Source organism: Aspergillus versicolor, assembly GCF_001890125.1.
Source record: "Aspergillus versicolor CBS 583.65 unplaced genomic scaffold ASPVEscaffold_7, whole genome shotgun sequence".
Taxonomy (NCBI): domain Eukaryota; kingdom Fungi; phylum Ascomycota; class Eurotiomycetes; order Eurotiales; family Aspergillaceae; genus Aspergillus; species Aspergillus versicolor.
Window position 1 is genome coordinate 805696 of NW_024467530.1, and position 27994 is coordinate 833689.

At 50.1% G+C, this 27994-nt stretch overlaps 14 protein-coding genes across 14 annotated transcripts; 9 read left to right on the plus strand and 5 right to left on the minus strand.

The window, feature by feature from the left end:
• The first annotated feature begins 64 nt into the window (after window positions 1-64).
• On the plus strand, window positions 65-3388 carry ASPVEDRAFT_774606 (uncharacterized protein). The gene is made up of 6 exons (XM_040816397.1): window positions 65-214; window positions 268-700; window positions 753-966; window positions 1016-1418; window positions 1462-1613; window positions 1657-3388. Exons 2-6 carry the CDS (start codon window positions 276-278, stop codon window positions 3364-3366), a joined length of 2904 nt encoding a protein of 967 aa, XP_040669942.1. The 5' UTR covers window positions 65-214; window positions 268-275; the 3' UTR covers window positions 3367-3388.
• An 830-nt stretch (window positions 3389-4218) lies between these two features.
• On the plus strand, window positions 4219-5130 carry ASPVEDRAFT_43644 (uncharacterized protein). The gene has a single exon (XM_040812868.1). It carries the CDS (start codon window positions 4341-4343, stop codon window positions 4725-4727), a length of 387 nt encoding a protein of 128 aa, XP_040669943.1. The 5' UTR covers window positions 4219-4340; the 3' UTR covers window positions 4728-5130.
• Window positions 5131-5239: 109 nt separating this feature from the next.
• ASPVEDRAFT_43646 (uncharacterized protein) lies at window positions 5240-7256 on the plus strand. Its single transcript, XM_040812869.1, has one exon. The coding sequence runs from the start codon at window positions 5369-5371 to the stop codon at window positions 7151-7153; it is 1785 nt and encodes a 594-aa protein (XP_040669944.1). The 5' UTR covers window positions 5240-5368; the 3' UTR covers window positions 7154-7256.
• Window positions 7257-7634: 378 nt separating this feature from the next.
• On the plus strand, window positions 7635-9626 carry ASPVEDRAFT_43647 (TolB family protein). Its single transcript, XM_040812870.1, has one exon. It carries the CDS (start codon window positions 7643-7645, stop codon window positions 9464-9466), a length of 1824 nt encoding a protein of 607 aa, XP_040669945.1. The 5' UTR covers window positions 7635-7642; the 3' UTR covers window positions 9467-9626.
• A 1042-nt stretch (window positions 9627-10668) lies between these two features.
• Window positions 10669-11250, plus strand: ASPVEDRAFT_774651 (uncharacterized protein). The gene is made up of 2 exons (XM_040816398.1): window positions 10669-10743; window positions 10802-11250. Exon 2 carries the CDS (start codon window positions 10808-10810, stop codon window positions 11078-11080), a length of 273 nt encoding a protein of 90 aa, XP_040669946.1. The 5' UTR covers window positions 10669-10743; window positions 10802-10807; the 3' UTR covers window positions 11081-11250.
• ASPVEDRAFT_43648 (uncharacterized protein) lies at window positions 10806-12133 on the minus strand. Its single transcript, XM_040812871.1, has 2 exons — window positions 11656-12133; window positions 10806-11593 (listed from the first exon to the last, which is right to left on the minus strand). Exons 1-2 carry the CDS (start codon window positions 11985-11987, stop codon window positions 11284-11286), a joined length of 642 nt encoding a protein of 213 aa, XP_040669947.1. The 5' UTR covers window positions 11988-12133; the 3' UTR covers window positions 10806-11283.
• Window positions 12134-12557: 424 nt separating this feature from the next.
• ASPVEDRAFT_30657 (uncharacterized protein) lies at window positions 12558-13296 on the plus strand (the record flags this gene model as incomplete). Its single annotated transcript, XM_040810371.1, has 2 exons — window positions 12558-12609; window positions 12659-13296. The coding sequence occupies 2 exons, from the start codon at window positions 12558-12560 to the stop codon at window positions 13294-13296; spliced, it is 690 nt and encodes a 229-aa protein (XP_040669948.1).
• A 1144-nt stretch (window positions 13297-14440) lies between these two features.
• Window positions 14441-16283, plus strand: ASPVEDRAFT_172117 (uncharacterized protein; the record flags this gene model as incomplete). The annotated part of the gene is made up of 4 exons (XM_040808718.1): window positions 14441-14678; window positions 14722-14984; window positions 15031-16104; window positions 16155-16283. 4 exons carry the CDS (start codon window positions 14441-14443, stop codon window positions 16182-16184), a joined length of 1605 nt encoding a protein of 534 aa, XP_040669949.1. The 3' UTR covers window positions 16185-16283.
• Window positions 16284-17716: 1433 nt separating this feature from the next.
• On the plus strand, window positions 17717-20401 carry ASPVEDRAFT_172120 (uncharacterized protein). The gene is made up of 8 exons (XM_040808719.1): window positions 17717-17898; window positions 17945-18093; window positions 18140-18268; window positions 18316-19217; window positions 19275-19312; window positions 19360-19545; window positions 19623-20087; window positions 20139-20401. The coding sequence occupies exons 2-8, from the start codon at window positions 17999-18001 to the stop codon at window positions 20277-20279; spliced, it is 1956 nt and encodes a 651-aa protein (XP_040669950.1). The 5' UTR covers window positions 17717-17898; window positions 17945-17998; the 3' UTR covers window positions 20280-20401.
• A 261-nt stretch (window positions 20402-20662) lies between these two features.
• On the plus strand, window positions 20663-21621 carry ASPVEDRAFT_135508 (oxidoreductase, short-chain dehydrogenase/reductase family; the record flags this gene model as incomplete). The annotated part of the gene is made up of 4 exons (XM_040807222.1): window positions 20663-20880; window positions 20938-21138; window positions 21195-21346; window positions 21407-21621. 4 exons carry the CDS (start codon window positions 20663-20665, stop codon window positions 21619-21621), a joined length of 786 nt encoding a protein of 261 aa, XP_040669951.1.
• A 398-nt stretch (window positions 21622-22019) lies between these two features.
• Window positions 22020-22626, minus strand: ASPVEDRAFT_30661 (uncharacterized protein; the record flags this gene model as incomplete). Its single annotated transcript, XM_040810372.1, has 4 exons — window positions 22020-22160; window positions 22253-22387; window positions 22442-22536; window positions 22614-22626. 4 exons carry the CDS (start codon window positions 22624-22626, stop codon window positions 22020-22022), a joined length of 384 nt encoding a protein of 127 aa, XP_040669952.1.
• ASPVEDRAFT_43654 (uncharacterized protein) lies at window positions 22304-23196 on the minus strand. Its single transcript, XM_040812872.1, has 2 exons — window positions 22442-23196; window positions 22304-22395 (listed from the first exon to the last, which is right to left on the minus strand). The coding sequence occupies exon 1, from the start codon at window positions 22863-22865 to the stop codon at window positions 22638-22640; it is 228 nt and encodes a 75-aa protein (XP_040669953.1). The 5' UTR covers window positions 22866-23196; the 3' UTR covers window positions 22304-22395; window positions 22442-22637.
• A 487-nt stretch (window positions 23197-23683) lies between these two features.
• ASPVEDRAFT_109891 (anticodon-binding domain-containing protein) lies at window positions 23684-24496 on the minus strand (the record flags this gene model as incomplete). Its single annotated transcript, XM_040805604.1, has 3 exons — window positions 23684-23767; window positions 23824-24316; window positions 24453-24496. Coding segments are annotated over 3 exons (621 nt in total), but the record flags the coding sequence as incomplete, so codon positions are not given.
• Window positions 24497-25931: 1435 nt separating this feature from the next.
• ASPVEDRAFT_43655 (uncharacterized protein) lies at window positions 25932-27740 on the minus strand. Its single transcript, XM_040812873.1, has 2 exons — window positions 26085-27740; window positions 25932-26026 (listed from the first exon to the last, which is right to left on the minus strand). Exon 1 carries the CDS (start codon window positions 27609-27611, stop codon window positions 26130-26132), a length of 1482 nt encoding a protein of 493 aa, XP_040669955.1. The 5' UTR covers window positions 27612-27740; the 3' UTR covers window positions 25932-26026; window positions 26085-26129.
• Between the last annotated feature and the right edge of the window lie 254 nt (window positions 27741-27994).

The following is a 27994-nucleotide window of genomic DNA, read 5'->3' on the forward strand; positions in this document are numbered from 1 at the left end:
GATGTCCGGCTCGCTCCCCATGGGGGTTCCCCACGAGCCCACACCGTCTACATTTGCTGGAGGGTGACAGCCAAAATCCTGCTCTCGGTCTGTTGTTACACCGAGAAGATCGTCAAGCAGAGTGGGTGGATGGTTGATCGTTGGAGAAGACATCCCGACCCCAATTAGGAAACCAGCCGACATCGCCGCGGCGTTACCCCACGATAGTTTAAAGGTAGGCATTATATTAAATGGCTAAGTATCTATTGAAATTTAATGGCTCTATAGCATTTAAAATGTACGCGGCTCAATTCGCAAGCCATACTCCCTCCACGGGGAGTATCAGCATTCACGACGGACCTGTATATGTCGAGGCCGATGACTTCGAGGGAGTACACATCGCAGTCCATACTCTCGCCGAGGACTTTGCCCGAGTGACAGGGGAAACCCCACCCGAAGTTATTTCCCGATTTACCAAAGAGACTACTACAGAAACCGCCGTGATTGTCGGGAGTTTGACTCGATCGTCGGTGGTGCGCACGCTCGTCCAGGAGGGGAAGCTGGATGTCTCTACCATAGATGGAAAATGGGAGTGCTATACAACTAAGATTGTGGCCGACCCTATCCCAGGTGTGAAAAGGGCCCTGGTTATTGCTGGTAGTGATAAGAGAGGGACGATTTATGGTGTATATACCCTCTCTGAACAAATTGGGGTTTCTCCGTGAGTTCCAACCGTTCATTCACGAAAACACGAAAGAAGCTAATGAGGGCAGATGGTATTGGTGGGCGGACGCACCGGTTAAAAAGTCAAGCAGTATCTATGCACACGATGTATCAACCAAAGACGGTCCTCCTAGCGTCAAGTACAGAGGCATTTTCATCAACGACGAAGCCCCAGCCTTGTCGGGGTGGTTACACGAGAAGATAGGCCCTCACTATAACGTCGAGTTCTACAAGAAGGTCTTTGAACTTCTCTTGCGGCTCAAGGTGGGACCATATTCTACAATTGACATTGCTTCCTACTGACGACTGGTAGGCAAACTTCCTCTGGCCAGCGATGTGGTTTGGATATCCACACCCTGGAAGCAGCTTCTTCATGGATGATGAATTGAACCAAGAGACTGCAGATAAGTTTGGAATTGTGATGTCCACGTCACATCATGAACCCATGCAGCGGGCTATGAACGAGTGGTTTGACAAGCCATACTACGAAGGCGAGGGTACATGGTCGTGGCTGGAAAACAAGGATAAGATCACTCGTTACTTTAACGAGGGCGCTGCACGGTCGAAAGGGCATGAGAGTTACATTACGATGGGAATGCGTGGCGCTGGTGATAATCCGATGGATGCTGAGGACCCGACTGCGGTCATGAGGGAGGTTCTCTCAACTCAGCGTGATGCCATTAATAATGTTTATGGAACGGAGGACGGAGTACCTCGTATGATCCTCCTCTATTAACTGGAATGAGCTGACAAGTGCAGAGTTGATGGCGCTGTACAAGGAGGTCCAGGAGCACTATGAGAATGGTCTCGAGATCCCAGACGACATCACCCTTCTGTTCGCGGATGATAATTTCGGAACTGTCCGCAGGCTCCCCAGTGGTGATGAGCCCAAGAGGAAGGGGAGGGCCGGGGTAAGTCATTGTTCAATATAAGTAAATATAGCTGACGTTATAGATTTACTACCACCTCGAGTATGTCGGCGTTCCCAGGAGCTACAAGTGGATGAACAGCAATTCCTGTGCAAAGGTATGGCAGCAGCTCGAGCATACGTACAATCAAGGAGCAGACCAGATCTGGGTTTTCAATGTCGGTGATATCAAGGCCGTGGAGCTTCCGTTGACCTTTGCCATGACATTGGCGTGGAATATCAACACGCTGGAGATGCACGAGCTGCAGTCATTCTTCCACACCTTCTTTGACCGTAACCTGCACCTAGCAGATACTGAAGCAAAGAGATGCTCTGAGCTACTGCTGAAGTACGACCGCTTGGTTGCATTGAGGAAGCACGAGCACATCGAGGCAGACACATTCTCACTGATCAACTATGGCGAGGCCGACAATATCCTTCACCAATGGAAGGAATTATTAGACCAGGCAGAGGAAGTCCAGAAATGGATCCCAGAATCCACAGCCCCAGCCTACTTCCAACTCGTCCTCCATCCCATCAAGGCCAGCTATATCTATGTCGCCCTGCGGGTAACCCAAGCAAAGAACCAGCTATACGGAGTCCAGCGCCGAAACACCGCAAACCCATCACTCCATAAAGTCCTCCACCTATTCGATGAAGATTTCAACCTGAGCGAGGAATACCACAGTCTCCTCGACGGTAAATGGAACCATATCATGCGCCAGCCGCACTACGGGTATACCGAGACCTGGCACGCCCCATCTCGAGACCTCATCACCGGCCTATCCTTCGTACAGGCGCGTCAAGATTCGAATCCGATTGTCGGGTGGATTGGTATTGCAGTGGAAGGCCATCCGGGTGTTCGGCCAGGTCTTACGAATGAAGAGTCTGATCGTACTCATCCAAGTCGGCGGGATCTTGTGCCTGGGGTTACTTTACCACCACTAGAGCCGTATGGGCCAAAGACGCGTTCTTTCGAGATATACTGCCGTGGAAGCAGGGCTGTGGCCTGGAAGATTACCTCCCCACAGGAATGGCTTTCAATCACTCCGGCTACTGGGACGATTGAACCCAAAGGAGATGACAAGCTTGTCAAGGTATCTGTTGATTGGGCTAGGGCTCCAGATAACTTCGACGATGAAGTACTCCTCGATCTACGCTCTTCCTTGGGGGACTACGAGCTCATCCACGTTCCTATCAAGAAGAGGGTCCCGAGGACAGACTCCAAGGGCTTTGTAGAAGCAGACGCGCATGTCTCGATCAACGCAACCTCGTTCCAAAACCAGCCACTGTCCAGCTACCGGATCTTGCCCTTCATCGGGCGTGCATCTACTGGCGCTGTTTCCCTGACTGCATCCGCCTCTCCCTCGCATTCAGAATACTTGGAATACCCATTCATCACGTTCACGCCAAACGCAGCAGCCACCGCTCGCCTAGACTTTACCTTCACGCTGGATACAAACGCAGACAGCCCTATTACGTATGATATCCAGCTCGATGACAAGACCCCGACTACACACCGTCTGGTATCACCACCTTCAACGCCTGGGGGGTTACCAGAGGGGTGGCGCGAGTCTGTTATGGATAACGTGTGGAAGCGGGAGCATCTGCTTGACCTTGGGACTCCGGGGGCGCATACGCTGAAGATCCGACTTGGGGCTCAGAATTGTGTCTTGGAGAAGATTGTTGTTGATCTTGGAGGTGTGCGTGAGAGTTATCTAGGACCGCCTGAGAGTGTATTCTGGAGTGAAGTATGACAATAACGAACTATCACTCAACAGCATATCTATCTTTCTACAATAAACTTCCTTTCCATATACACTATTCATCGAATAGTATCCTGTATTTCCAACGCCAGCGGCTTTCCCCGCGGTGGCCATATCTGACATCAGAGTTGAATCAGTCGCCACCAGAAGTATAAATACAGCTCGCATCACCCTAGACCAGTCATTACTATCACCATCAATTGTCTCATCATTCAAAAATAACCAGTGAAATAACCTCCATCAGCGCCAAAATGCCCACCACAAACCCCCGCTACCCCAACCTCCAAGAAGAGGTCCGCCCCCCAGAATCAACCTACAAAGGACACGTCCACTAACAAACCAGACCCTAAATCAACGCCGGCAGTTCCAGTCCCAGCCGAGCCAGGGCACAGGGCAGGGTATGTCCCAGAGCGGGGCGCACGCACACCCCCAGCAGGACTTTGAACAGACAATGGACCAGCAGGGGAATTTGGTCTCGGACGAGTACGCGTTCACAGACGGGGGGAAGAAGAAGGGCCATTCGGGGCAGGACGACGAGGCGGATCTGTTTGATGCTGCGCGGGCGGACTTTGATGACCTTTGATGGGAGGGATCTTGGAAATTACAATAATTTGTTGATGACGGAAATAGTATAGTTATATATGTTATATACCGTGAATATCATATGTTCGTCTATTTATTTTACTACTTTAATTTACTGCTAAGTAATATTTCTGCCATTTGCGCGGAGATAGAAGCCAAACGGGGGTGGCCAACGCCACCATTTCGTCACCATTCAGCAGCCCACATACATAATAAGGTCCGATCCCAGGGCAGAACCCACCTATATCATATCTTGCATATTAGATATACCTCAAATCTCCACTATTTTCTAAATGGTCCATACTACATACCTACATACATACATACACACCCACCTATCAACATACGCCTATTTACGGATACGTACTAAGAACAGACTGACAATGGACAAACCACCAAAAGAAAAATCCCAAATGTCCACCTCCAGATCAAAACCTTCACACAGCGCGCTGCAGCCCCAGCTACAAGAGCAGGCGAAGCAGCTACGGAATACAGTGCGGGACCCGCTGGCGACACAGCCGAGGAGTCGAACGTCAGGACCGCACGAGGTACAACCCGGGGATATCTTCGCAGAGTCCCGGACACAGGAAGATATGAAGAGTAATAAGAGCGGGGATGGCAGTGGGGAGGAGAATGTTGTTGATGAGCGGTGGATGATGGGGGAGGGAGATACCAAGGAGCAGGAAGGGGAGGACTTGAGGTTGAGGGATAAGAAGTATGTGGAATTGGCCAGTCCGCCGTGTTATGCTCCGATGTTTGATGAGGATTAATGACTTAGGGATGTTTGACAGCGAGACTGGTCGATTTGCAGACAGGCAGTTTATGGAGTTGTTGGGTTGGGTTGGGTTTGAGGTTTGTGCTGTGATGAGATTGAGCTGCTGCTGATAGAATGGATAATGCAAGGAACCAGCAGATACTTTACTGCATGAACAGAATGTGTGATATGCAGATAATATCATGACAGTGTGCATTAGTGATTTGTGACATAATTCCGGGCGATCCGAGCTGTGATCCAACCAGTCTGGGGATGTTGGATCGGTTCTCGGCACGCCAGGGGTGAACCATGGATGAACTCAGGGAATTCTTGACTTTATGTCCTGGTGATAATAGCGTAATTCATACCACCTTAGTATAACTCTTTCAACTCCTCCAAGCTCGCCAGCTTATCTCCGGGCCAAAGATACAAAATGTCCCTTATGCAGAAGTCTCATATGCCTCAGCCAACCGGCTCAGTAGCATGATGTCTCTTCGTATTCGACAGGAACGATAGTTCTTGATAAACTGGAGGGCTGAGAGTGAGATTGGGGATGGTGGGGTTGATGTGGAGCAGACGTGGTGGATTCCTCTCTCGCAGCTCGCAATAGAACTCCTCCCAACCTCACCCATCACACAAAGTACGACAGCTATCAAGATGTCCGTGATAATCATCGGCGGCGGTCCCGTCGGCCTGCTCGCCTCCATTGCCCTCTCCCACCAAAACATCCCCCACAAGCTATTCGAGCGGTATCCCAGCACCTCCATCCACCCCAAAGCGGTGGGCCTGAACCAGCGCACCCTGGAAGTCTTTCGCTCTCTGGGCCTGGAAGAAGCTGTTACAGCAGCAGCCGCCCCTGCGCACTCCCATTCAAAGACAGCCTGGTATACCAGTCTGGATCCGGACTCCCGGCATGAGATCTTCACCCGGGATGCATGGGGCGGAGGGGTATATGAGTCTGAGTACAGCGCCTTCAGTCCGTGTCGGATTACGGTCCTCCCACAGATCCGACTCGAGCCGATTCTGCTGGAGCGTGCGAAGCAGCTTAACCCCGGTGGGATCTTCCACGGGGCGGAGGTTACGCATGTCCAGGAGTTCGACAAGCATGTTGAAGTTGTTGTCTTGCATGGGGGAACGGAGGGAGCGGAGGTGAACAGATATGATGCGTCGTATGTGATTGCAGCGGATGGAGGTAGGTCTGTTGGGAAGATGGTCGGTATTGAAATGGCTGGCGAGAAGGACGTGATGGCCATGGCCTCTGCGCATATAAAGGCACCGCTGAGTCTGTGTCATCCGGACCCTGATGTGCTGATTACCTGGTTCATTGACCCGGCCAAGGGTGGGAGTATCAATACGGGGTATCTATACCATGTTGGGCCTTATAATAACAATATCAACGACGAGGAGTGGATGTTCGCCTGTGCGATTAACCCAACCGACCCAGAGAAATTCGACGAAACAGCCATGACGAACAGACTACGCGAGACACTCAAAGTCCCACAAGAACTGGAGCAAAAGATCCAACTCCTCAGCGTCAGCCACTGGGTCGTCAACTCCATCGTCGCTGATAAATTCCGCAGTGCCGGCGGGAAAGTCTTCCTCGTCGGTGACGCTGCCCACCGTATTCCCCCCTGGGGTGCTCTCGGTTTGAATACCGGCATCCAGGATGTGCATAATCTAGTCTGGAAACTGGGCTGGGATATGAGGGATCAGTATGGATCAAGCTTTAGTCGCCTTCTCGACACATACGAAGAAGAACGACGCCCAATTGCCCTGCGCGTCGCCGAGACAAGCCTGTCCAATCTGCGCAACCACGCTCTCGCCATGGACAGGGCACTAGGAATCGATCCAACCCAGTCTGCAGAGGAGAATGTCGCATCACTAAACGCCTACCTTGACCCATCTCACCCAGACCACAACAAACTGCGCACCGCCGTCCTGGACGCACAGAAAGTGCTGGACAGCGAATTCCACGCCCCAGGCGCCGAAACAGGCTGGTTCTACCCGTCAGTCGATATACTGGCAGATAAAAAGCACGACGGGCAGATTACCGAGAACGGCGAGTTCGATATCTACAAGTACCACCCGTCCACAATCGCCGGGCACCATCTGCCTCATTTCTGGGTTACGAAAGACGGCGTGCGCAAGTCAGTCCGCGATCTGCTCAAGAACAATATGTTTGTGCTGTTCGCCAAGGCACCGCGGCTGAATCGATATGTAGTCCCCGGCGATGATAAAATCCATGTTGAGATCCTGGATGGAAAAAATGGCAACTGGCTGGACGAGGAGAATAAATGGCGTCAGCTCCCTGGGGTTGACGAGAATGACGCCTTGCTGGTCCGTCCAGATGGGATTATTGCGTGGAGGATAATCGAGCCTGGGCCCCGGCCGTCGGAGTTGTTTGAAAAGGTGTTTTACCGCGAGATTGTGCAGATGGCGTGAGCTTGCTTATTAGATCTTGCTAGAAGAGCTATTTATTGTCAATTTATTCCCAGAGGTTCACGATTCATGAAGAATGGTTTCGCTTCGAACCTATGTAATTAGGGTACTCCAGTATATGCAAAATATTAGTAGTACTGAGTAATATAGGGTCTATCTAAGGCCAATCTAGTAATGACTGGGTTACATAATTGGAAAAGTACGATTTAGTTTCTATTATTTAATAAAATTTCATATCAAATTCCCAGACGAAGTCCAGAGTAACCTCATTCATAATGATTCCCTGTTGATCGCTGCAAATGACGCACCAGCGAGACTGTTCAGGCAACATTTACGAGTACGAGGAGGCCCCACGATCTCGGCCGTTCCAAGTATGACATGCTTTCCCCTGACTGGAATATAAATAGGATCCCAGATTCAGTTCTTCTTTCCTGATTACATCTCATGGGAACAGACCACCCTTTGCTGTTCAGCTAGTTCACCTATTTAGTTATGGCTCGTGCTCTTCTTACAGCCATCCTTGGCTGTGGTATAGCCACTGCTGCTGCACCACCAGACCCCGAACCGATACACATCGTCGAACTCCCTCTACCGCCGGTTGCCTCCAACGAGCCAGGGTCTTGTCCTGAGCTCAACCCACAAGGAACAGGGTGTATCGCCGTCGATTCCAACCTCCAAGGTGGAAGCTTCCTACCCGATGGAAACCATGTCCTCGCAACAGTCAACTTCACCGGCGCCCCTACCAGCCCGGACCCGTCTCGTATATACACCGGAATGCAATTGATCATAGTCCGGACCAACGGGACGACCTTCTCCAACGGCGATCCCTGGAAGTGCATCACCTGCGGCGTTCCAGACGAGAATAAACAAGGCAGCGAGGAACTGGTGGAATACCCGCAATCGTTCAAAGATGGTCGGCGTGCTATGGCTGCAACCAGTATCGTTGACTGTGCTACTGCTCAGCTGGCAAGTCCTGAGTGTACCCCTGACAAGGTCCACATCTATCCCATCTGGTGGGAAGGGGGGACTATTCGTGAACTTCGACTCCATCCTGATAATGTGCACCTGGGGTTCAACTCCTTTACGCAGGAAAACGGTGCTCTGGGGCAGTTTGGGTATTTTGGGAGACTGCGGTTTAACCCTTCTCCTACCACCGGGAAACTGCTTACTGCCCGTTACGAGGTGGTCAACGTCACTCGCCTCTTTGATCCGGATGCTCCGCAGCCTTTGACAGTCAACGGCAGCGAGATCAAGCTGAATTCCAGTGCCGTTTCAGTTGGCGAGCTCCGTGGATTCTCAGGCAGCGGTCAGGAGGTGACCTATATCGGATACCCAGCAGAGTCATCCAACTGGGACATATTCGCCGCAGACCTTACCACCGGCCAAGTCCGCCGACTCACTCAACACCCAGAGTACGTTGACCCGCTCGATGTCTCTCCCGACGACAAATGGGCCGTTGTCCTCGACACCCGTGGAACAGACAGACAGATGTGGCTCTCAGGCATGCGCGACATTCCCCCGATCACAGACCTCATCACGGCGGACATCACCTCAGCTACACGAAACAACAGACAGCGCCGGTTCTTCCAGCCCTGGCTGATCGACCATGACGGTGACCGTGGCTCCTACTTTGGACAGCAAATCAACGCCGCTGGAGACGGTAGCGACGGCGCAATCAACGATCCGAATTGGAACGCCCGAGCTGACCCGCGATGGTCTCCTGATGGTACCCAGATCATGTATTACCAGGCTCTTGTCCAGGCGCCATCATGCGGAGGAAAGAATCCCCTGCCTTGTCCGGTGTCAACGGCTCCAGGTGGACGGGTTCACAGGTTGATGTTGGCTACTCTTACGAATCGTTCTCCATTACCTCCGCAACCTGCTGCATCCGTCCCGGAATATATCCCCTGGGGAGTCCCCTATAATCCAAAAGATCCTAATCCAAAACGATACGCAGTCTCCCCCGGTTCATACACACTACACGGCAAAGCATCAGGCAGCGCAAAAGTCAAAATCACCGGCAAAAACAACATAATCAACAATATCGCAGTTAAGTATACCAACTTCTCCAACGACGGAGTCACCACTCTAGTCGGGACGGAGAACGTCACCGTCCTTCATACATCCATATCGTCTGCGCGTGCAGACTGGTATTCCGAGTTATCTTCGACCGGGGATGTAGAAGCCTCCAGGCGAACGGGGCCAGGCGGGTTTCATCTTGAAATCGATTCCATGACGAATATATTCAATGCAAACGGGACTATGACGACGACGGTTGATGGGGTTGTCTATGAGCAGCCTGCGAATGGGACTTAGCTGTGCGATGGACTTGTATATGAACACTGGTGATCCATTATTGTCCTTTAATGCCGAAGAGAATAAGAACTCCAGAATAATTTCTTCATTGGTATTGATAGAATTGGATCTTTATAATGATGCTTTCTTCATAAAAGATGGTTATTTGGTGAGATATAGCCCTAATTAAGTCGGTAAACACCATGGCCCCTTCGCGCCTTCCACAAAAGTATGTAGCTACAACCCGGTAACCCTCTATATAAAGAGGCAGGCGTAATACACTAAAAGAGGTTGCTCCTTCCTATTTGTGACCAGCAATATGGGGGGCTGCTCTAAAATATAGTGGCGCCTAATATAAGCGCCAACAGTTTGGGGTCCGCATCGATAAGAACGACAGTTTGGTAACTAATACAACCCCATCATTTGGCGCCCACCGGTGCGATGCGACGTGACAGGGGCTGGAAAAGTATATTGTGGAGACAAAGCTAGGAAATTAATAAAAAATATTGGGGGATTACCATCAGTACCTTCTATGCAGCCGCCTGCCTCCACAACAAAGTGTATATTCTGCCTCACGACACTAAGAGAATAGAGTTAGTATCTTCCAGCGGCAAATTATTGGATATGATGGGCGCCATAGTACCGGGACAACGCGCGTTCTATGTCTATGGTCATGGCAGGCGTAACGCTGGTTAGTATATCATTTCTTTATATAGATCCTTATTTAGTGATTGAAACCTAGAACATACTCCATACTCTCAATTAATGTTAGACGCAAAGCTCAGCGCTAAATGTATGGATATCATACAGCGAAATACCTAGTCGATATAATAAGTCGCTTCCACTGTTTCAGGTTTTTATGTAGACAAGCCAAACCACGATATCTAGGATTCACCACTGCCAACGAAATGACATATCGGCGGCAAATCAATTTGCTGCCGTTGCTCGAAACCATCAATATCTGTACCGAGAGTATGGTAGAGCCTGTTTCAAGTCAGCGTCAAGCGGTGGCCTAAGTATAACATCTCCCAGGACGTCTCCCTTCAAAGGCGCTTATGGGGAGAAGATGGTCTATAAAGTACACCTGGAATCACGTCTGATTGTGCTCTTCAACAGCTTTCAACACAATACTCTGCTCTAGACAACTCTCAGATTATTTGGATCTTTCCATATACCGTCTACTTGCCTCAGAACTTCTCCAACGTCATTATTAAAACTACACCACCGATATTATTCCATTCAGGACTCTCCTTTCCACCTGATAACCCTTCGCGAATACCAATCAATCACAACAGTGTGTACACTTTCCATCACACCCGCAGGAGCATGTTACACTAACCCGTACCATCTGCTTAGGTAGCGATGCCTTGGTCCCGAAACCGCGCCTCCAGCCGCTGCAGCAGCAGTAGCAGCAGCAGCGCCAACAGCGATAAGTCCGTTGGCAGGGGTCGCACCAGAAGGCCGGAGCCAAGCTGCGTCCTGTGCGGGGGAACCGGTGATGCGTATAGGATGGAGCGGTGCCTTGAATGTGGGGGCTCCGGGCACAATGTGGCTTACACTGAGCTTAGCTGCGCGGAGTGTAATGGATATGGGAAGTGCAAGGTCCCGGCTGGACGATGTCCGTGCCGGCGCTAGTGACTGACTTCCCAGTGCTGGCGGTGGGATGGCACATCAGGGGGTTGAAGTATTTGTTAGGAATGGCGCTGGTTTGTGCTGGATACTTAGTATAGTCTTGCTATATGTTTGCTATTACTGTCCTGTTTTGATTTGGTGGTTATCTATGCTTTGCCGATGTTGGTATTTCGTTTATAGGGTGGTAGTAGAGTTCTAAGATATTTCTACACAGGATCCGAGGCCTCCTTCGCATCTTCTTCTTTCTCTCTCGGTCGCGCTTCAATCTGGGCGAGCAGATTCTCGTAGAATCTAGGCCTCAACTTCCTCTTCAACCACTCCATATCTTCGGGATGCTCCGTGATGTACTGGAGATGCCAATCCGGAACTCGCTCAACGCTCCGTAGCATATTCCTCACCATTTTCCGCACAGGGTACGGCTTAGAAGGCTCTGAAGATGGCGGGGGTGTCATAAATGGCGTAGCCCTCAGTTCCTCCTGTACATCCGGTGATTGCAATAAGTCGGGCATGGGCTTACTATGTTGGGATATCTGGATCAACAGCAGCTCTCAGGTTGAATAGCAATGTCGAGAACCTACAACTCCTCGCCGGTCCATTGAAACGGAAGCACGGGGACATCGGCTTCATTATCGGTTTCGCCATGGTCAATGAGGAAAAAACAAGGCCTGTTGTTGTAGCCGAGCTGGTCGTCGCCGTACCCGTACCACCGAAAGAAGTCGGAGTCGTATGAGTGACTCCAGACGTGTCGGCAAATTCGGTGCAGCATGGAGTAGAGCTTATCGCCACCAGGATTCCGCTCTGGCTTATATATCTTTCCATCCGAGGGAAGCAGGTGTGTCAGTGTCTGGACGAGCACGCGTGCTGGCGCGGGCTGTAGGAGTGGTTGGCCTGGTCTTTGCGGGAAGTCCATGGGAGCAAAATAGAAAAAGAAAAACGAGAGGAAGGCAGGATGATGGTAAAAAGAGAGGAGGCCGAGATATGCCTCTGCTGTGCGATACTGCGGCGGCTATACGATGTGATCTCGAAGCGCCGTGCCCCTCATCAACAGTGCTAGCCTGATGGGGTTAGTACTGCCACTGCTTTATTTATTGGCCAATTAGACTGCAATATTCTGTACATTATTCGAATGCATAAATATTAGAGATATCAAAAGAGCGTAATGAATACGACGTATAACTGACATTCTGGCTATACACGGATATCTCCTTACGCGTCCAGGAGGTCAAGCAAGGCAAGCCTCCAAGCCTATGAGAATGTACAAATTTGTAATTAATAGCTCATAATCCCTCAAGACCCGGCGGTGCTTCCATCTGACAGGCTCATCTACATTCCAGTGTATCAGGTGGGAGTGGAATGGTGGAATGTCTCTGGAATGCAGCACCCACCCCATTACGCAACGAAGTATACTCATCTGCCTATATTACTTGAATAATTCCCAAGATAAAGTGAGTCAGTCAGTCAAATATCTCATCTTATCAAAATGACCCCGTTCACCAAGATTACCCTGGCCCTCTGTGCCATCCTTTCCACCCGTACGCTGCCATCCCCAGCCCTAACAACACATCACTAACAAAACCACAGTCCTGCCACTTACACAAGCCCAAGCACCCCAAGGAAAGCCCTACACAGACCCAAAAACAAACATAACCTTCTCCACCTGGGAAATCGGCGAGACTTCTGGCGCAGGCCCATTCACATTCGGGCTTGCCTTGCCTTCCAATGCGCTAAAAACCGACGCTACCGAGTTCATTGGGTACATGAAATGCGCGCCTGCAAATGGCTGGTGCGGCGTTTCTCTCGGCGGGTCAATGACGAATGCCCTACTCGTCGTTGCATACGCAGACGACAAACAGAATGTGAAACAGACCTTGCGGTTTACGGCGGAGTATACCCTGCCTGGTGTGTATGAGGGGAATGCAACAATCAAGCCGATTGCATCAGAAGTCAGTAAAGATTCCTTCACCACGGTCTTTCGGTGTGAGGAGTGTTTGCGGTGGGCGCAGAATGGGACGGAGGGTGCGGCTGCGACGAGTAGTGGGAATTTGGACCTGGCGTTTGCTGTTGAGGCGGAGGGGCCGGAGGAAGGGTGTGCAGATGAGGCGAAGCTTAGGAAACATTCTGGACAGGGGACTTGGGTGGGTTTCGTGGATAATAGCACTGTCAGTGAGAGTTATGAGAAGTGGGCTGGGACGGCGGAGACTGTACGTGGGGGTTGTTAGGTCTATCTAGGGTAGTTGACAGCAGTCTATACTGATTATATATATTTTTATTATATTACCACTCCAGTATACCTCTCAACGAGGAGCCACCGATATATACCAGGGTGCCGGTGGGCATGCACAAATGCACTCTTCTAGTAGGACTCTCGCCTGCTGTAGTATACCATGCTGGCCCCTGCATTAGTCAGATATTTCACCACCTTGAGCGACGAAAGCGAAATGACCTCCGCGAGCGGAGACCCAGTATGATGCCCATCGAAATCAATGTCCGCTCCAATCGAAACCAATTCACGACAGCAATCCAGGTTGCCAAACCGGGCTGCTGCACACAGGGAACTTACTCCTTGGTTAGGCCTAGAGGGAAACATAGTACTGCTCAAGCATTGTGTATGCCCGGTCATTTTGCCTCGCAAACTGGGAGGCAAAAGAGCTGAGAATATGAACCAGATCTGGAGACTTTGGGGTTATCATTAAGACAGTTTTATATTCAAAGGCTCACTTTGAATATTAAGTTCCAGTATTATGCAGATATCTTTTTGTCACTGAATAATAGTGAATGATACCATGGGGCATGGCAGATCATAGTATCGTCGGTATACAATAGCAAGCATTGCGGGTCAACACAGCCCGAGATGATGGCGAGAACAGCGGACGAGCGGAATCTATTCTTCAGTATTCACCAATATGACGCTATTGTCCCCCTCAGTCTGTCCCAGTCCGGGGTAGCGGGGCGATACCATTCCTCAAGAAATAGCAGGGATCGGGGAATCACTAAAACAGCGCCAATGAATAAGTCGTCAGTAATTCTGCCGATGAGCTTGAGTCAGCCAAACCGAGAAATGGAAATGCTTAAGCGCTGGTCTATAATCGATGTGGAATAGCTGCTTCGGGCGTGCCCTAATTTAATCTATCCGCAACGGCAATATCCCTCCAATAAGCGGGTCCTTTACCGACGATCAGCACGATTGTTCCTGGCGACGCGTTGCTTAATCTATTTCTTGGAGTTAAGGGGAGGATCGTCGGGGACGTTTCGTGGTAATGTTGAGCCGATGGGGTTGGTTTGCTATATAAATGGCTGTTTCGCAAGTGTTGTGGGATCTAACGGTCTTCCACACCTCCAGCATTCCTGTTCATTTTAACGAAAATGTTGTTCTGGACGACTCTTCTTTCGGCCGCCCTTGTGGCAGCTTTGACTGTCGAAGAAACAGACAATGGCATTGTTGTCGACGTTGAGGGCGACGATGGCTTCGTCGTGACCATTGACAGTACCGGGTCCATTTCCTCGCTTCAGTACCGAGACACCGAATATCAGTACGCTGAGACTCTGAGCCATATTGCCTCTGGTCTTGGAAGTGACACCACTGTTTCTCACACTACCGAAGGTATGTCTCCATCCAACGCCAGTGTCATATCTAACCGGACCAGGGGACTATGCCATTGTTTCGGCCACGGCCAAGAGCGACGATTTTGACTTGACCCACTACTATGTCTTCCAGAATGGCCTCAGTGCAATCTACATGGGCACAAACACCAACTCGCAACCCGCTGTCGGCGAACTCCGCTACATCGCGCGTCTCGTTGGCCTTCCTGAAGCTTATAAGGAAGGCGAAGTTTCTGATATCACTGGCGGTGGAGACGCCATAGAGGGCAGTGATGTATTCGTCGTCGATGGCCAGACTCGCAGCAAGGTATTGTACTAAATTCTCGCTTCTCTTGTCAATACTAACAGAATAGTTCTACTCGTCGCAACGCTTCATCGACGACTCGGTCTACTGCGCCTACACTTCCGACAGCAGTGTCCACGCCTGCTTCCTGTCCGACACCCGATCGCGCGAAAAGTCCTCTGGCGGTCCATTCTTCAGAGATATTGACCTGAACCTGGGCAGCGACTACCACTCTGTAACCTACTACATGAACTCCGGACACGTGCAGACAGAGGCCTTCCGAACGGGCTTCTTCGGCCCCTACATTCTCTCCTTCACGGGCTCTACCATCCCCTCTTGGTCAGACTTTGACACTTCCTTCTTCGACGACCTCGCATTAGACGGGTACGTCGGGCCCTCAGGGCGCGGTGCCGTATCGGGCTCCGTCAGCGGCACATCAGACTCCCACCCTGCCATCGTCCACTTCTACAACGACGACTACCAGTCCTGGACCAATTCCTCGGACGGCTCCTTCACATCCCCTCAGCTCGTGGAAGGCTCCTACACCGTCGCGCTATACCAAGACGAACTCCTCGCCGCAACCACAACCGTCGCCGTCTCCGCCGGCGCAACAGCCACAGCCTCCCTCTCTGCAACCAACGAGATAATAACCGCCGAACGCACGACAATCTTCCAAATCGGCGAATACGACGGGAAGCCAACCGGTCTTCTAAACGCAGACAAGCAGCTCCGCATGCACCCCTCCGACGAGCGCATGGCCGACTGGAACCCCACGCCCTTCGTCGTCGGCACGGCAGAGGACTCCGAGTTCCCTATGGCGATCTTCACGGCCGTCAACAATAACTTCGAGATCCAGTTCTCGCTCGACGAGGAGATCTCGGCGGATACCGTTACCGTGAGGATTGCGACGACACTTGCCTTTGCTGGGGGCCGGCCGCAGATTACCCTAAACGAGGATGAGTGTGAGGCGCCTGAGTCGCCGTCGGAGATTGACTCGCGCGGTGTAACCCGTGGGGCGTATAGAGGCAATGGAGAGGTTTACACCTGTGATTTCGCCAAGGGAAGCTTGGTTGTGGGTGACAACTCGGTGTTTATTAGTGTTATCTCGGGGAGTGACGGGGAGGAGTTTTTGAGCCCGAATGTGGTGAGTACTCTTGTTGTTTCTTCTGTAGGGACGGTTCTAATGGTTTCTAGGTTATTGATGCCGTTGAGGCTTATTATTAAGTGTTGATGTGATATGTGGGTGGAATTCGTTGGAATCGGTGTATCAGATGTAGGATGTTGTATAGTATCTTAGGGTCTTTGTATATGTCTATTTGTCGGTCTTTTGACTTAATTACTTAGCTATAGGATATGCCTTGAGCATAAAGTACGCCCATTTAGTACTTTCAATGTTACTGTTTCCGTGTCCAGATTGCAATGTTGGAATACGCCGTTTGCATGGAGGGGCAACTCGCTCCATCAACGTAGGACAAGGATCTCGCTAGTCCTTAGCGTGCTGCATCTCAGGGATAAATAAGCCTTCATTTCTCAGAGTAGCAAGATATTTCTTTTTGTTCTGATACAAACATTTACTCATTCGCTTCTGATGACCATGCCCTATCACGAGGTCACCAATATCTTCACGATAGGATACCGCTGTGGACAATGTAAGTCTTCTCCGTCACTGTTCATCCCCCCTCCTAGCTTCGTACCCCTATTAACCCTCCTTCCGTCTGACTGACACTATGCAAGCATCAGGAACCGGGCAGAACTTGTTCCAATTGAAGGACTCGGACCATACCCAGACTTGAGGGCGGAGGCTGCAATCATGGCGGTGACGTAACAAGGACTCTTGGGACAGAGTTTATATATCGCATTTCCTTGGGGACAATAATTTAAGGTATGTCATAATCAGTTGACATCGGATTTGGTCTGACCGTACAAAGGGCAAGGGCAAACTCGATGGAAGATGTCGCCAGGCCTGCTACCATCATCTATCAAGATATTCAACAGACAAACCCCTTCCAGATGGCCCATTTATCATCGACACCATCCGTTATCCGCGGTCCCCGAGCTCCGCGAGACCAAGTTGGGTCGTCTAGCATCATGTTCGATATATTCATCGAAGACATCTTGTTGGTGCTAAGTGCATGCCGCGTCAGATACACCAAAGTCCCGATATCACATCGGCTTTGAGACTGAGCTATGGGAAATGTTTCTGGCCCCTGTGTCCTGATCTTTGTGGTTATTCCTGCGGCGCTGCTATCAAGTCCTGAGTGGATCACAATGGGCCAGTACCGGCATGACTAGCTGTGGATACATCCCTGCAGGGTGATTGTATTCCACTACAATTCACAAACCATGGACCTCGTACAAGAAAAGTCTGAAAGTGCGTCCAGTCACCGTCAGGAACTTAAAATGGGCCACAGGCTGGCAGTTCCCGATCGGGAAGGACCTCCCCGTGACTTTGTGGCTCGCTTTGTCTTTTCTTTGACTTTCTTCTTTCTCTCCATCATCACCATCTCCATCTCGTGCATTACTTATCTAGTGCTCCATCTATTCTCCATCTCCTCGTCATCTCAATCCCATTTGCAGGGGCAATCCCTATCATTACTGCCTTATAAATCCCGAACCCGTGCGTCGAGGACACCATCATACCACATTTCATTTACCGCAAGAAACTCTAATGGCACGCAAGCGGAGGAATCAGTCCTCTCCTGGACCTAACAGGCCGACCAAACTACGTCGAAGTGGCCGAAATGCTGCTACACCGGCGACAGTCCCAGGACTATCCGCTGCGGCGGATACTGATGAGACTACTTCAGAGTCTGCTAATATCCCAGACGCTGGCCAAACTCCTAATGACGTTGAGACACCGGTCACCGAAGCCTCGACGGCCGATTCCCACCCTTCCGTGTTAGAAGAAGTAGACGGCGCTCCTCCGGCATGGGCTGAGGTTTGTACACTCTGGGCAACAAGCGAGCTATGCTAACGGTAGCCAGGATCGTGCCTCTCTTGCATGTACTATCCCGTGGTTCAACAGTACCCAGGCTGGGATGTACTACAAAGACGAATATTGCTGGGGCCTTCTCATCAACGAAGACTGCGGGGCTCGCTCTTATGTAGACGATGAAGTCGTCATAACGAGACTGTGGGTGCTGCTACAATCACTCGACTACGAATGCTAACTTTCGTAGCGGCGGTGGCAGCGAGAAAGAAAATGGAAAACTTGTTGTGAAGAAAGGCCAAGACGAAACAAACTTACTCGTTAGATGTATTATGAAAAGCAAGATCAACAATCAAGAGGTCGGGCTCGTTATAGGCAAGTCAGCTCCTCGTCTCCATGGGTCTTATCTTACTAGTTACCAGGAAGAAAGAACAACCTGTTGAATCGGAAACTTCCTCATCATTATAATGTAATGGATTACTTTCAAATTGCCAAGGTGTGGCCAGAGAAACAGGACGGCCAAGTCTTTTACAAGGTACGCTTCGAAAAGTTGAACATCTCGAAGAAGAGCTGGTGGGCAAGGAAAGGCGCACCCGATCCAATGCCACACGAACAGCGCACTATGCATCCCGTGGAGAAAGTGTGCCCTACTTGCACTACCAAGGAGATGCAGGTATACAAGCAAGGCTGGACATGCCTGAACCGCCATTGCGGTGACTTTTGGAAGATCAACGGCCATGATATCACCAATTCTATGGACCTGACGTTCCACGACGCCTTCCTCGAATACCGGGCTCCCCCTTTGAAACGTGTGTCAGATACTCCCAGCCTGGTGCCAGACCGACTACCTGAAATAGCCAAGAAAGAAGTGGAAGATCCACACTTTTATGTTTCGCGTGAAGCCATGAGAGGGATTGTATGCCCTACGTGTCGCAGGTGCATACCACGTCGGTTCTGGGAGGGCTGGAAATGCGCAGACGACGGTGTAGATCAAGGCGCCAGTGCTGCAGCCAACACTACCAACAAGTGTCCATTTCAGAAATGGCTTAGTTTCCAGCCACTCTCGTTAGAAGAAGCGATTGGAACGGGTTCGGCCAAGCCCAGGCGCGACTCATCGGCTAGCTCCGGTTATCTTCAGCCAGAAATAAGTGACACGCTGCTTGCACCCTATACAATACATACATATGAGGTTGAGGGTGCTGGTTATATTGTTCATTTTGTGGCGAATAAGGAGATCAACGAGCGCCCTGGAGGTCCCAATGACTTATTCAAAGAGTTACAAGACACCCAGCTTGGACTTCGACGCTTCCCTTTAATACAGGCCATGGGTTAGTATATTCAGTATCCTGAAGTACAGCTTGCCAGATGATAACACCGATTTGCAGTCAAGGGCACGCTCCAGGCCCAGTTCGGTGTCAACTATGTAAGAGTATTCGCCGCCACATGTGGCCCCCTATTGACCTCAGATAGGGCCTACCGTACAAATTCGTCGTTCCCTCTGCATCGCTGGCCTTTAATGGCGCCTGTGATGCTATACATCGGGTTCTTGGCCGCTTAACATGGGCCACGCAGCGTGCTGTTGCGAGCAAGGGGCATACCACAGAATGTCCCAACGAGCTTCTCGTGCTGGGGTATGGAGAAGGCCAAAAGATCGGCGTGAGGCTCCCTCATTCCAATTAACCAGCTGATTATTTCGCAAACAGAAGGCTGATTTGCTTATTCTATCTGTCTAGTATCATGACGACGGTGAAGACTCCCTTGGACCGACAATCGCGTCCCTCTCCCTCGGCGCACCTTCCACCATGAGTATACGAATGAAGTACAGATATTATCATGGCTTCATTAAAAAGAGTCACAGGCTGCTTGATATAGACCCAGTCCTTCCAAAGTGCGAGAACTACGAAAAACGCCTGGAACTTAAGAAAAATTTCTATAACCTTCCGGAAACTGCGGGGTACAACAAGCTTCCCGAAAACAAAGAGGAGTACGAAAAATGGAAGGCTGAAAGATTTGGTAAGGAGAAAAATCCTAAGACATACCGAGAGTGGTGGCAAGAATACAAGAACGCATGGTGGGAAATGTATAAGTCGATTCCAGAGAAGGAGAGCCGTGGGTCGCCGCCCGATCTGATCAAGATGGAGTTGAATCACGGGGATATGGTTGTGATGCATGGGGAAAAGTTACAACAATACTATGAAGTATGCGTGAGAATTCCATGTCCAGATGTTGAGCACTGACGCCGAATCCAGCATGCCGTTAGTGTGAAGGGCAATGGGAAACTGCGCTTTGCAATGACAGCACGGTACATAAAACGCGACAAGGTCGATAAGGAAGACTGGCCAAAAGGAGACTTTCACTTGACAGGAGAACAAATATACAATGGGGGTTGAATTATAGTACCAGGCAGCGTTGTTTTGTCTTGCTTTACTGCTTGTTTTGCTTCCTGCTCTTGATTTGCCTCACCGTTAGTCACTATATATCCTTCTGCATTATATAGAATTATTCGTGTCCGAAATAGCGTGAAATAAAAAAAATAGTTTATGTAACGCCAGAGGCCATAACATGACTACACATAATGCTTGCGAGAGGCCATCGGAGTCCGCAGCCGAGTCCGTCCTAAGTCCGCGGGGATAACCCTAAGCCCACTCGGGCCCATCTCTCAACCAGAGTCTCACAGGGGCCCTCTCATATATTTAGTGTGCATGACCCCCATGATAACTATACATATTTAGCATATTCATCGAAATCAACGAAACCACATCCTTCCTCCACCATGTCCTTCCCGTATAAGCACTGTCTGGCTATCGGCGCCACCTCCGGCATTGGCCGGGCCCTGGCGTCAAGACTAATTGAAGCCGGCATAAAGGTCACAGTTGTCGGTCGGCGTCAAGAAAGACTAGACGAGTTTGTCAATTCGCACGGGCATGAAAATGCCAAAGGCGTGGCGTTTGATATTGCTCGACTGGAAGATATCCCCCGATTTGCCGCGGAGTATGTTCATCTCCATGCTATTTATGGTGGAAGCTGTGTTAATGCGGAGCATTACAGCGTCATTGCCAAATCCCCCGATATCGACTGTCTTTTTCTGAATGCGGGAATCCAGAACCCGTATGAGCTTGACAGTGCACAGCAGTTCGACCTAGCCAGTTTCCACGAGGAAGTCAAGGTCAATTTCTCCAGCTTCGTGTCTCTGGTGCATGCCTTTTTGCCGTATTTCAAGAAGAATCCCAACCCTACATCATTTGTCTTGTAAGTCGGCCTTTTCTTGCAATATTATGATGATACCATACTAACTATAGATATAGCACCGGCTCAAACCTCGCCATTATCCCTGCAGCCTCTCTCCCTGCATACTCGGCATCAAAGGCAGCCCTAAACGCCTTCACACTCTGTCTACGAGAGCAGCTACGCCATTCAAAAACGAAGGTTATCGAGATATCTCCCCCTCCTGTGCAGAGTAAGCAAATCCACCCCATAAATACACATGCGAATACCGTACTAACCATGTATAATCTAGCTGAACTACACGACTACATGGGCGAAGAAGCCGGTCGTGGGATGGGCATGCCCCTTGACGCATTCACGCAGCAAGCGTACGAAGGTCTAGTCGAAGGGAAAGACCAGATTGTCATTGGGAGTATCGGATCCGCTGAGACGTTCCATGAGATTATTGATAAGCGCCGCGCTGCGTTTGCGGATTTGGCGAGGGTTATTCGTGGTGGGAAGCCGTGATAGCGAGATGTTTGGTGGACTTGATTCAATTCGATTATTCTTTAGCCCAGGGGTCTGTTATACTGGTACTTTATAATTAAAGTGAACTTGAAGCTATTAATATTATTGTAACTATTCAGTGGTGGCTAAAACTGATCGGCGGCCCAACAATACCTGCAGGTGATTGTGCCACCGTGCATATTCCCGGTTCCCTGCGGCCAGTGAGGAAGAGACACGACGGAGACTGTGGATATAAAATGTCCTCTTCTTTTCCTCCAGATGAGAAATCAATCCCCAAATGAAATGGCGCCCCGCTCCTTTTTTTCATCGCAGTTCCAAAGCACACTTTTCTACACTACTAATAATATCCAAATCCTCCATATTAAACCCTGGGTAGTTCTACCCACCTATTAACTAATTCATGGTCGTTTCGTCGCCATCACATACGCAACCTCCTTGATATTCAGCTCTGCTTCTTTCAGAGACAGAGCGCCAACGATAAACTCCCCGAGGACAATGGACTCGCCGTTCTTGTGTGCAAATAGGATGGTATCGGCGTCCTATACGGTCAGTACAGTGCCAAACACTAGATAGACACTAGGTTGTAGGTATGGTAGTGGAAGAATGAAAAGAAAAACCAAAATAAACTTACCGACGGACAATAAAGCAAGGTCTCGTCTCTGACCTCCAGGGTGTACTGGGAACCGTTTATTGTGAAGTCTCTGTCAACGACATTGTCCGGGTCGGAGAAGCCATCGATGAGAAGCCGGATATCGGAAGGGCCCGCCTATATCTCTATATTTAGATAAGCAAGTAAAGATATTAGAGTTCTCCAACTCACTTGCCAGTCGCCGCCCTGTGCGGCAAAATCAGCGGCTGTCACGGAGTATACTGCTGCTCTGGTGAACCCCTGGGTTACCAGATGATCGACAGCTCCTGGGATATCCACCAGTCAGACGCAAGATCCTATGAAGCAGCCGTCTGTCAGAGGGGGAGTGTACGGGGTACAGTACCGTTGGCATTCATTTTCAACAGGCTCAGCAGATGTGGTGGATTCTGGTACGTATAGGTACTGCATGCACAGGTGAAGAGAAGAAGAGGGAGGGCTCAGAGTCGAGACGCAGGAAAGAGACAGTATTTGAAGCGGCCCCGATTGACCTTGAACACCCTGTAACCGCAGCTGGAGGAAACGGTGAAATGACGACTGCGTTTACGGATCCAGTCAGGACGAGACACGAGGGAAGGCGTGGGGCCTTCTGCAGCATCGAGGTGAGAGATCAGATCTGACGGGATGCCGCTCGGTAGTCCAGTACCGGTATAGGATCGCCATCCTGCAGAAGATTCTGGCAAACTGTAGACCGCCGTCACGTTATGACATCTACCCCTATATATATCAGTCAAAACCACAAGATCCGGTGAGTTTCATCAGAAAGCCATCAGGATCACCTTAAATTACTGCTTGCGTGCCTGATAGTTGCTCGCTGCCAGCTTCAGATATCTCTCCACTAATAGTCATACTTTCCTGCTATGTACTGATACGCGTGCCTTCCTTGGCTACGGTGTTGGTTACGTCTCGTAGACCTTACGGGAAGGGGTAAAAGTAATTGTAAGGTTGTCAAGTTGATATTCGATACCGGTAGAGGCCACGACAGAACACTAATAAGACTAGTCGAGCCCGGCCTGAACATTGTCACTCAATCCATAACTTGTCCAGGGACGCCCAGTCCTATCTGTCGGGCTCGTACCGGGAGCTTCTACCTAGGTGATATCCTAGATTGTTGATCAAGAGTAAGTTATCAGTGTCTGCCGCCCGCCTTGTCGCTTCACTGGTGACTTCGCTTCTGTCATTCTCGAAAATGCACGCTTCATGCATGATGTGTGTATATGGGTTCAGCATCCTAGGATGCGTTTGTTTCTCAGTTTGGGTTATTGCGGGCTCCACTGGATGCGGTGCCGCGCGGCTCCAAGCCCCCGCTACTGCACGGGGAGTAAGGGTCCGATTTCAACCTCCTTTCCTTGGTCCAGCAGCTCCAGGCCCGGAAGTCGGAGGGGGATTGCCCGAGTTGCGGGTGTCCTTTGAGGCACCTCCCGAACGAGCAAAAGCATTTGACGATCCTATTGTTGCGCTAGCATTTCGTAGTTCGATCTTCTTGCGTTCCATTTCAAGCTATATATCTGTTAATATCATGCGGGAAATTCCTTGGAATAAGAATGATGACGTACCACCTTGCGTACCCGGGCAAGGGCAGCTGTGTCACCTGCAACCAGTGGTCGGCAGTCGTCCACGCGGTAGGGAGGCGCAATCACAACCGCGTCGGCCACAATGATACTCGCACCATCCCACCTCGTGGGCATCGTGCGACTAAACGCATCGAAGAGATCCTGGGCTTCTCGTGTGACGCCCTTGCCACGGCGCGCCTCGCCCTCTTGGATCTTCGCCACAGCATTGGCCTCCCGGTTTTTCAGAGCACGGGTATCCAGAGCATGCAGTGGCGGGACAGCATCGGTGAAGGTGGTCGATTCAGCGGTCTGAGAGGATGGGGCGAGAGAAACGATCTGGAAGGACTGTATCCGGGAGATGGGAATAAGGTGATAGTCCCCCGCTTGAGTCTGTTTACCGTCGGCGGTATTGATAGCGACAAGGTTGGTGATTGGGCAAGCTGTGAAAAGAGTGCCCTCGATCGTGGACGAGGCCGGATTGGTGCTGATGCGAACGCTATAAAAGACATTTGAGTTAGTTCCGGTGGCTCCTGGTCATAGCTTCTGGCTGTGGGAGTTCCATCAGACCAGTGGCTGATAAAAGCAACCCCTAACACTTGCATTATGCAGGGACGTTGTCATTTGTTACTTACCGCGAACCGATTGCACCGCTCAAGGCCGCCTCCAGAGGTACCATTGCTGCCGCCATTACTGACTCGCAGTACCACTTTCTGAAGTATAAGCTGCTGAATTCGACTCCACCACTTGGGACTTTGCTGTCTTGCTACAGCAAGAGTTTAATGCGGGCAATTATTCCAGTGGTCACTGAAACAGACCAAGTGTCGTCACACAGTCAGGTACCGAACAAAACCACGTTGAGTCGACGTCAGAACAAAGAATAGCAGCGGCTCTAGTCAACAACGCCGAATACCGTTGGAAAATATGTTCAATTGAAAGGCGAAAACAAGATCAACCAAGACCAGATTCCAGAACCCTTCAGAACCGCGGTGGTAATGGGGAGCTAGCCGCCAGCAGACGAAGGTGGGACGTCGCGCACCGGAGCTTGGTCGGAAAGGAGCGACGTGAAAGAAAAGAAATCACAGCAAGGAGGGGCACAAAAAACAAGCCAAGCAGACGGAAATAGATTCCTAAGCAGCGAACAAGTAGGAAAGGGAGGATGATTGCTCCGTGGACGGTCGCAACAAGCGCGAGAGAGAGTGACCGCAAGGACGAGCGAGTTGGACGTTGGCTGAGGCGGTCCCGATCGGGCTTAGCCTGGCGGTCTGGAAAATCACGGATCACTCAGCCGCTACAACTAACTAGGTAACTATAGATAAGGAGATGATTAATAATCTATTTTACAAGTGGAACTAAAGCTGGATATATAAAGTTAATGGTTATGAAGGGGGTAGATAGAAATATCTCTGCCCTGAATGTGATAGGGAGTTTCCGCGTCTTTCTACGCTCTACCAGCATCCTAAGGATGTGCAAGACTGTTCCGCCAACTTAAATGGCATAGACTATCTAAATGGGATAGAAGACCTTGGCCCAAGGTTCTGTGGCCCTCTGTGTTTATCGACATATATTCCTGAGCTATGCAAATCCGGAGAAATTGCTAGGTCTTTGGTTTATGTGTAACACTAGGATTTTCGCAACACACGCGTACTTGGAATAGAGGAGATTTGGATGGTGATGTCTTCCTTGCCTAAGTTAAGTAGGAGCAGAGCATCGAGCTTTGACATTAATGGGAGTCGATAGTTTATGAGGGATATGGCGTGTCGATGGGTTTTTCTGACTCGTCCTGGCCGTATTGGGGGCAATCTGTTTGGAACATTTTGGTGTTGAGGAATTGCGAGTATCAGACTACTTGAGCTGAAGAATGACAGAGAGAATGGAGAAGATGTCCTTCGAATTGCTGCTTTGATATATTCCATGTTATTGCAGGGATTCCTTGGTGACTTTGTCTGGAGCAATTACACAGCTACATGATATACTTCTGTTAGAGGTGTTAATATCAATGTGAACATGGGGAGAACGTTAAAGGTTGGGATTAGGCTTGAGAAAGACGAGGCGCAGAGAGCGCCTGTCTATTAGAGACCGTGTTTGATTGAAGATAGCTATAACCATTGTACCTGAGATCACAGGGAAGCAGCAATCCCATTACTCTTCTTCCGTCCGCATCATTCCCTTATTATTCCAACTAATTAGGCGTAGAATATTCATGAAGCTGTTATATTAATAAAATAGTATATTAAGCTTCGTGGCTGACTGCTTCGGCCTCTTACCTGCATATAATGAACTCTGCTCGCTCTTGATTAAAATACAGTATATCATCCTGTTGCATCCCACGTATTGATGAACTCTTCATCCCTATCAAGAAACTCCCAGGTTGAAGCTCTCATAGAGGCGACGGCTTCGATACTATCATCCTTAGCCTTAGGCTCCACAAAAACGACCATACCGTCAAACAGAGAATCCATAGGAACCGGACTGGCAAATGTGGGAGTCACATCAAGCTCGGCACCTGAGTAGAGCGGAAAGCGATGCCATCCCGTCGCGATAAATGAGGCCGGGGTGCACGGAAAGTCAAGTTTAATATGTGCCTTTTTGGGCTGGGCTGCAATCCAACTTCCCAACTTCTGCGTCTCATCCACAGAGATGTGGCGAATCGAGATGGCGATGATCTTTGCGATCTCCCAGAGTGGTGCTTGCGCGAGCTTCATGGACTGTAGTTCTATAACTGGAGTCACCAAGGTGTTCCCAAAGGATCGCTGAGGCAAGCCGAGATGCGGTACGAAGTTCACACTGGTACCAAATGCAGAGCTCGAGAAGACTGATGTCTTCTCACTGGAGCAAGAATGGGCTTGTGCGAGTCGAGCGAGGTGTGTGCGCTGCCAGAAGTGTGCTGACAATGCAGTGAACGCTGACACCCGGGCGCTGCCGCTATCTGGATCAACTGCGTGGCTTTTGAGGGTGGCGAGTGCTGAAGGCGAGAATCGCAGACTTCGTCCCACAATGGGGTCGTTGTTCAAGCTCTGCTGGAATTGGGCTTCGCTTTCAGCATGGGTTTCAGCGGCAGCGTTGTGATCTCGCAGCGAGTATCCTGCTGGCCACACACTTAATGCCTTCCTTTGTTCGTCAACAGTCATGTGCAGCATCTGATTGACCATAAATGGTGGTAGATATGGCGGTGATGTCAACTTAATTGGCCGTCCGATGACTGGGTCGGTGGCTCGATATATCTCAGCTAAGTCCTGATCCAAGCCCAGGAAGCCGCCAGCCGCGCAAACAACGTGCGAAACCCTCACCCCAATTGCCACGGCAGAACATGCGAACACTGTCGGTTGAATGGTAAAGACCGGATCCCTCTGTGCTCCTTCAGGAGACATATCCCATGGCGCGAGTAGGGCATTGCCCCCGCCTGGGAGATCAAAGATACTGAGGGCCCGATCTGATTCTGGCGATCTGTGGGTGAAAGATTGAAGCGGGGTATCACAGTAAGCTTCAAGCAAGTGTATTCCAGTGCCTAGTCTGGTGATGGAACGGACATCGGTATCGGGGTTGATATGTATCCGGCCTGTCAAATGAGGATAATAGTCGAGAAGATGGCTGATGGCTTTGTGCAACCTCTCCAACGGAATCAAATCAACGGAGGGCAAGGGTTCATAGATCCATACTGCATTAATCGGGGTAGCGAAATGACCAAGTTGATCAAAGGGTCCCAGAACAAACGGATCTTGGATGGAAATCTGATTTTGACTGCACACTACATGGGTTGCAGTGACTGTAATGTTGGCAGTCAAGCGGGTCATTTTCTGTAATTTGTGGTGAAAAACAAATCCCCATAAAGAGACCCCCGGAAGATACTGCGAAATCTCATGGACTTTAACTTTAGGGATTTGATCTTATTATAAGATTGTGCTTGTACACTGATAATGGCCATGGTGGCCGAGAGGTGCAAGCAGAAATCCACTAAATTTCGACGTACGCAACCACTTAATGCGATCTAATACCCAGGCAGTTCAAGAATGAGTGATGACTCAATAAAGGCGCACTTCTGACTCAAGAAACCTCATGACTGATCCCGCAGTTCACTCAACTAACAAATAAGCTCCACCAAGTGACGAGAGATTAGACTGTTTTGGGACGCCGACAAGCTGCGACCCCTGCTTAGTGGCCACCAGGGAATGTCTCC

What these genes read in the sequence shown, in the direction of transcription:
- ASPVEDRAFT_774606 (XM_040816397.1), top strand. Translation starts at nt 276, where the DNA reads ATGTACGCGGCTCAATTCGCAAGCCATACTCCCTCCACGGGGAGTATC. An exon ending in AACGGAGGACGGAGTACCTC is followed by an intron (nt 1,419 to 1,461) that starts GTATGATCCTCC and finishes TGACAAGTGCAG; the next exon opens with AGTTGATGGCGCTGTACAAG. An exon ending in AGAGGAAGGGGAGGGCCGGG is followed by an intron (nt 1,614 to 1,656) that starts GTAAGTCATTGT and finishes CTGACGTTATAG; the next exon opens with ATTTACTACCACCTCGAGTA.
- ASPVEDRAFT_43644 (XM_040812868.1), top strand. Translation starts at nt 4,341, where the DNA reads ATGGACAAACCACCAAAAGAAAAATCCCAAATGTCCACCTCCAGATCA.
- ASPVEDRAFT_43646 (XM_040812869.1), top strand. Translation starts at nt 5,369, where the DNA reads ATGTCCGTGATAATCATCGGCGGCGGTCCCGTCGGCCTGCTCGCCTCC.
- ASPVEDRAFT_43647 (XM_040812870.1), top strand. Translation starts at nt 7,643, where the DNA reads ATGGCTCGTGCTCTTCTTACAGCCATCCTTGGCTGTGGTATAGCCACT.
- ASPVEDRAFT_774651 (XM_040816398.1), top strand. Translation starts at nt 10,808, where the DNA reads ATGCCTTGGTCCCGAAACCGCGCCTCCAGCCGCTGCAGCAGCAGTAGC.
- ASPVEDRAFT_43648 (XM_040812871.1), bottom strand. Translation starts at nt 11,987, where the DNA reads ATGGACTTCCCGCAAAGACCAGGCCAACCACTCCTACAGCCCGCGCCA. An exon ending in CAATGGACCGGCGAGGAGTT is followed by an intron (nt 11,594 to 11,655) that starts GTAGGTTCTCGA and finishes ATCCCAACATAG; the next exon opens with TAAGCCCATGCCCGACTTAT.
- ASPVEDRAFT_172120 (XM_040808719.1), top strand. Translation starts at nt 17,999, where the DNA reads ATGTACTACAAAGACGAATATTGCTGGGGCCTTCTCATCAACGAAGAC. An exon ending in GTCGGGCTCGTTATAGGCAA is followed by an intron (nt 18,269 to 18,315) that starts GTCAGCTCCTCG and finishes GTTACCAGGAAG; the next exon opens with AAAGAACAACCTGTTGAATC. An exon ending in AGTTACAACAATACTATGAA is followed by an intron (nt 20,088 to 20,138) that starts GTATGCGTGAGA and finishes CGCCGAATCCAG; the next exon opens with CATGCCGTTAGTGTGAAGGG.
- ASPVEDRAFT_43654 (XM_040812872.1), bottom strand. Translation starts at nt 22,865, where the DNA reads ATGCTGCAGAAGGCCCCACGCCTTCCCTCGTGTCTCGTCCTGACTGGA.
- ASPVEDRAFT_43655 (XM_040812873.1), bottom strand. Translation starts at nt 27,611, where the DNA reads ATGACCCGCTTGACTGCCAACATTACAGTCACTGCAACCCATGTAGTG.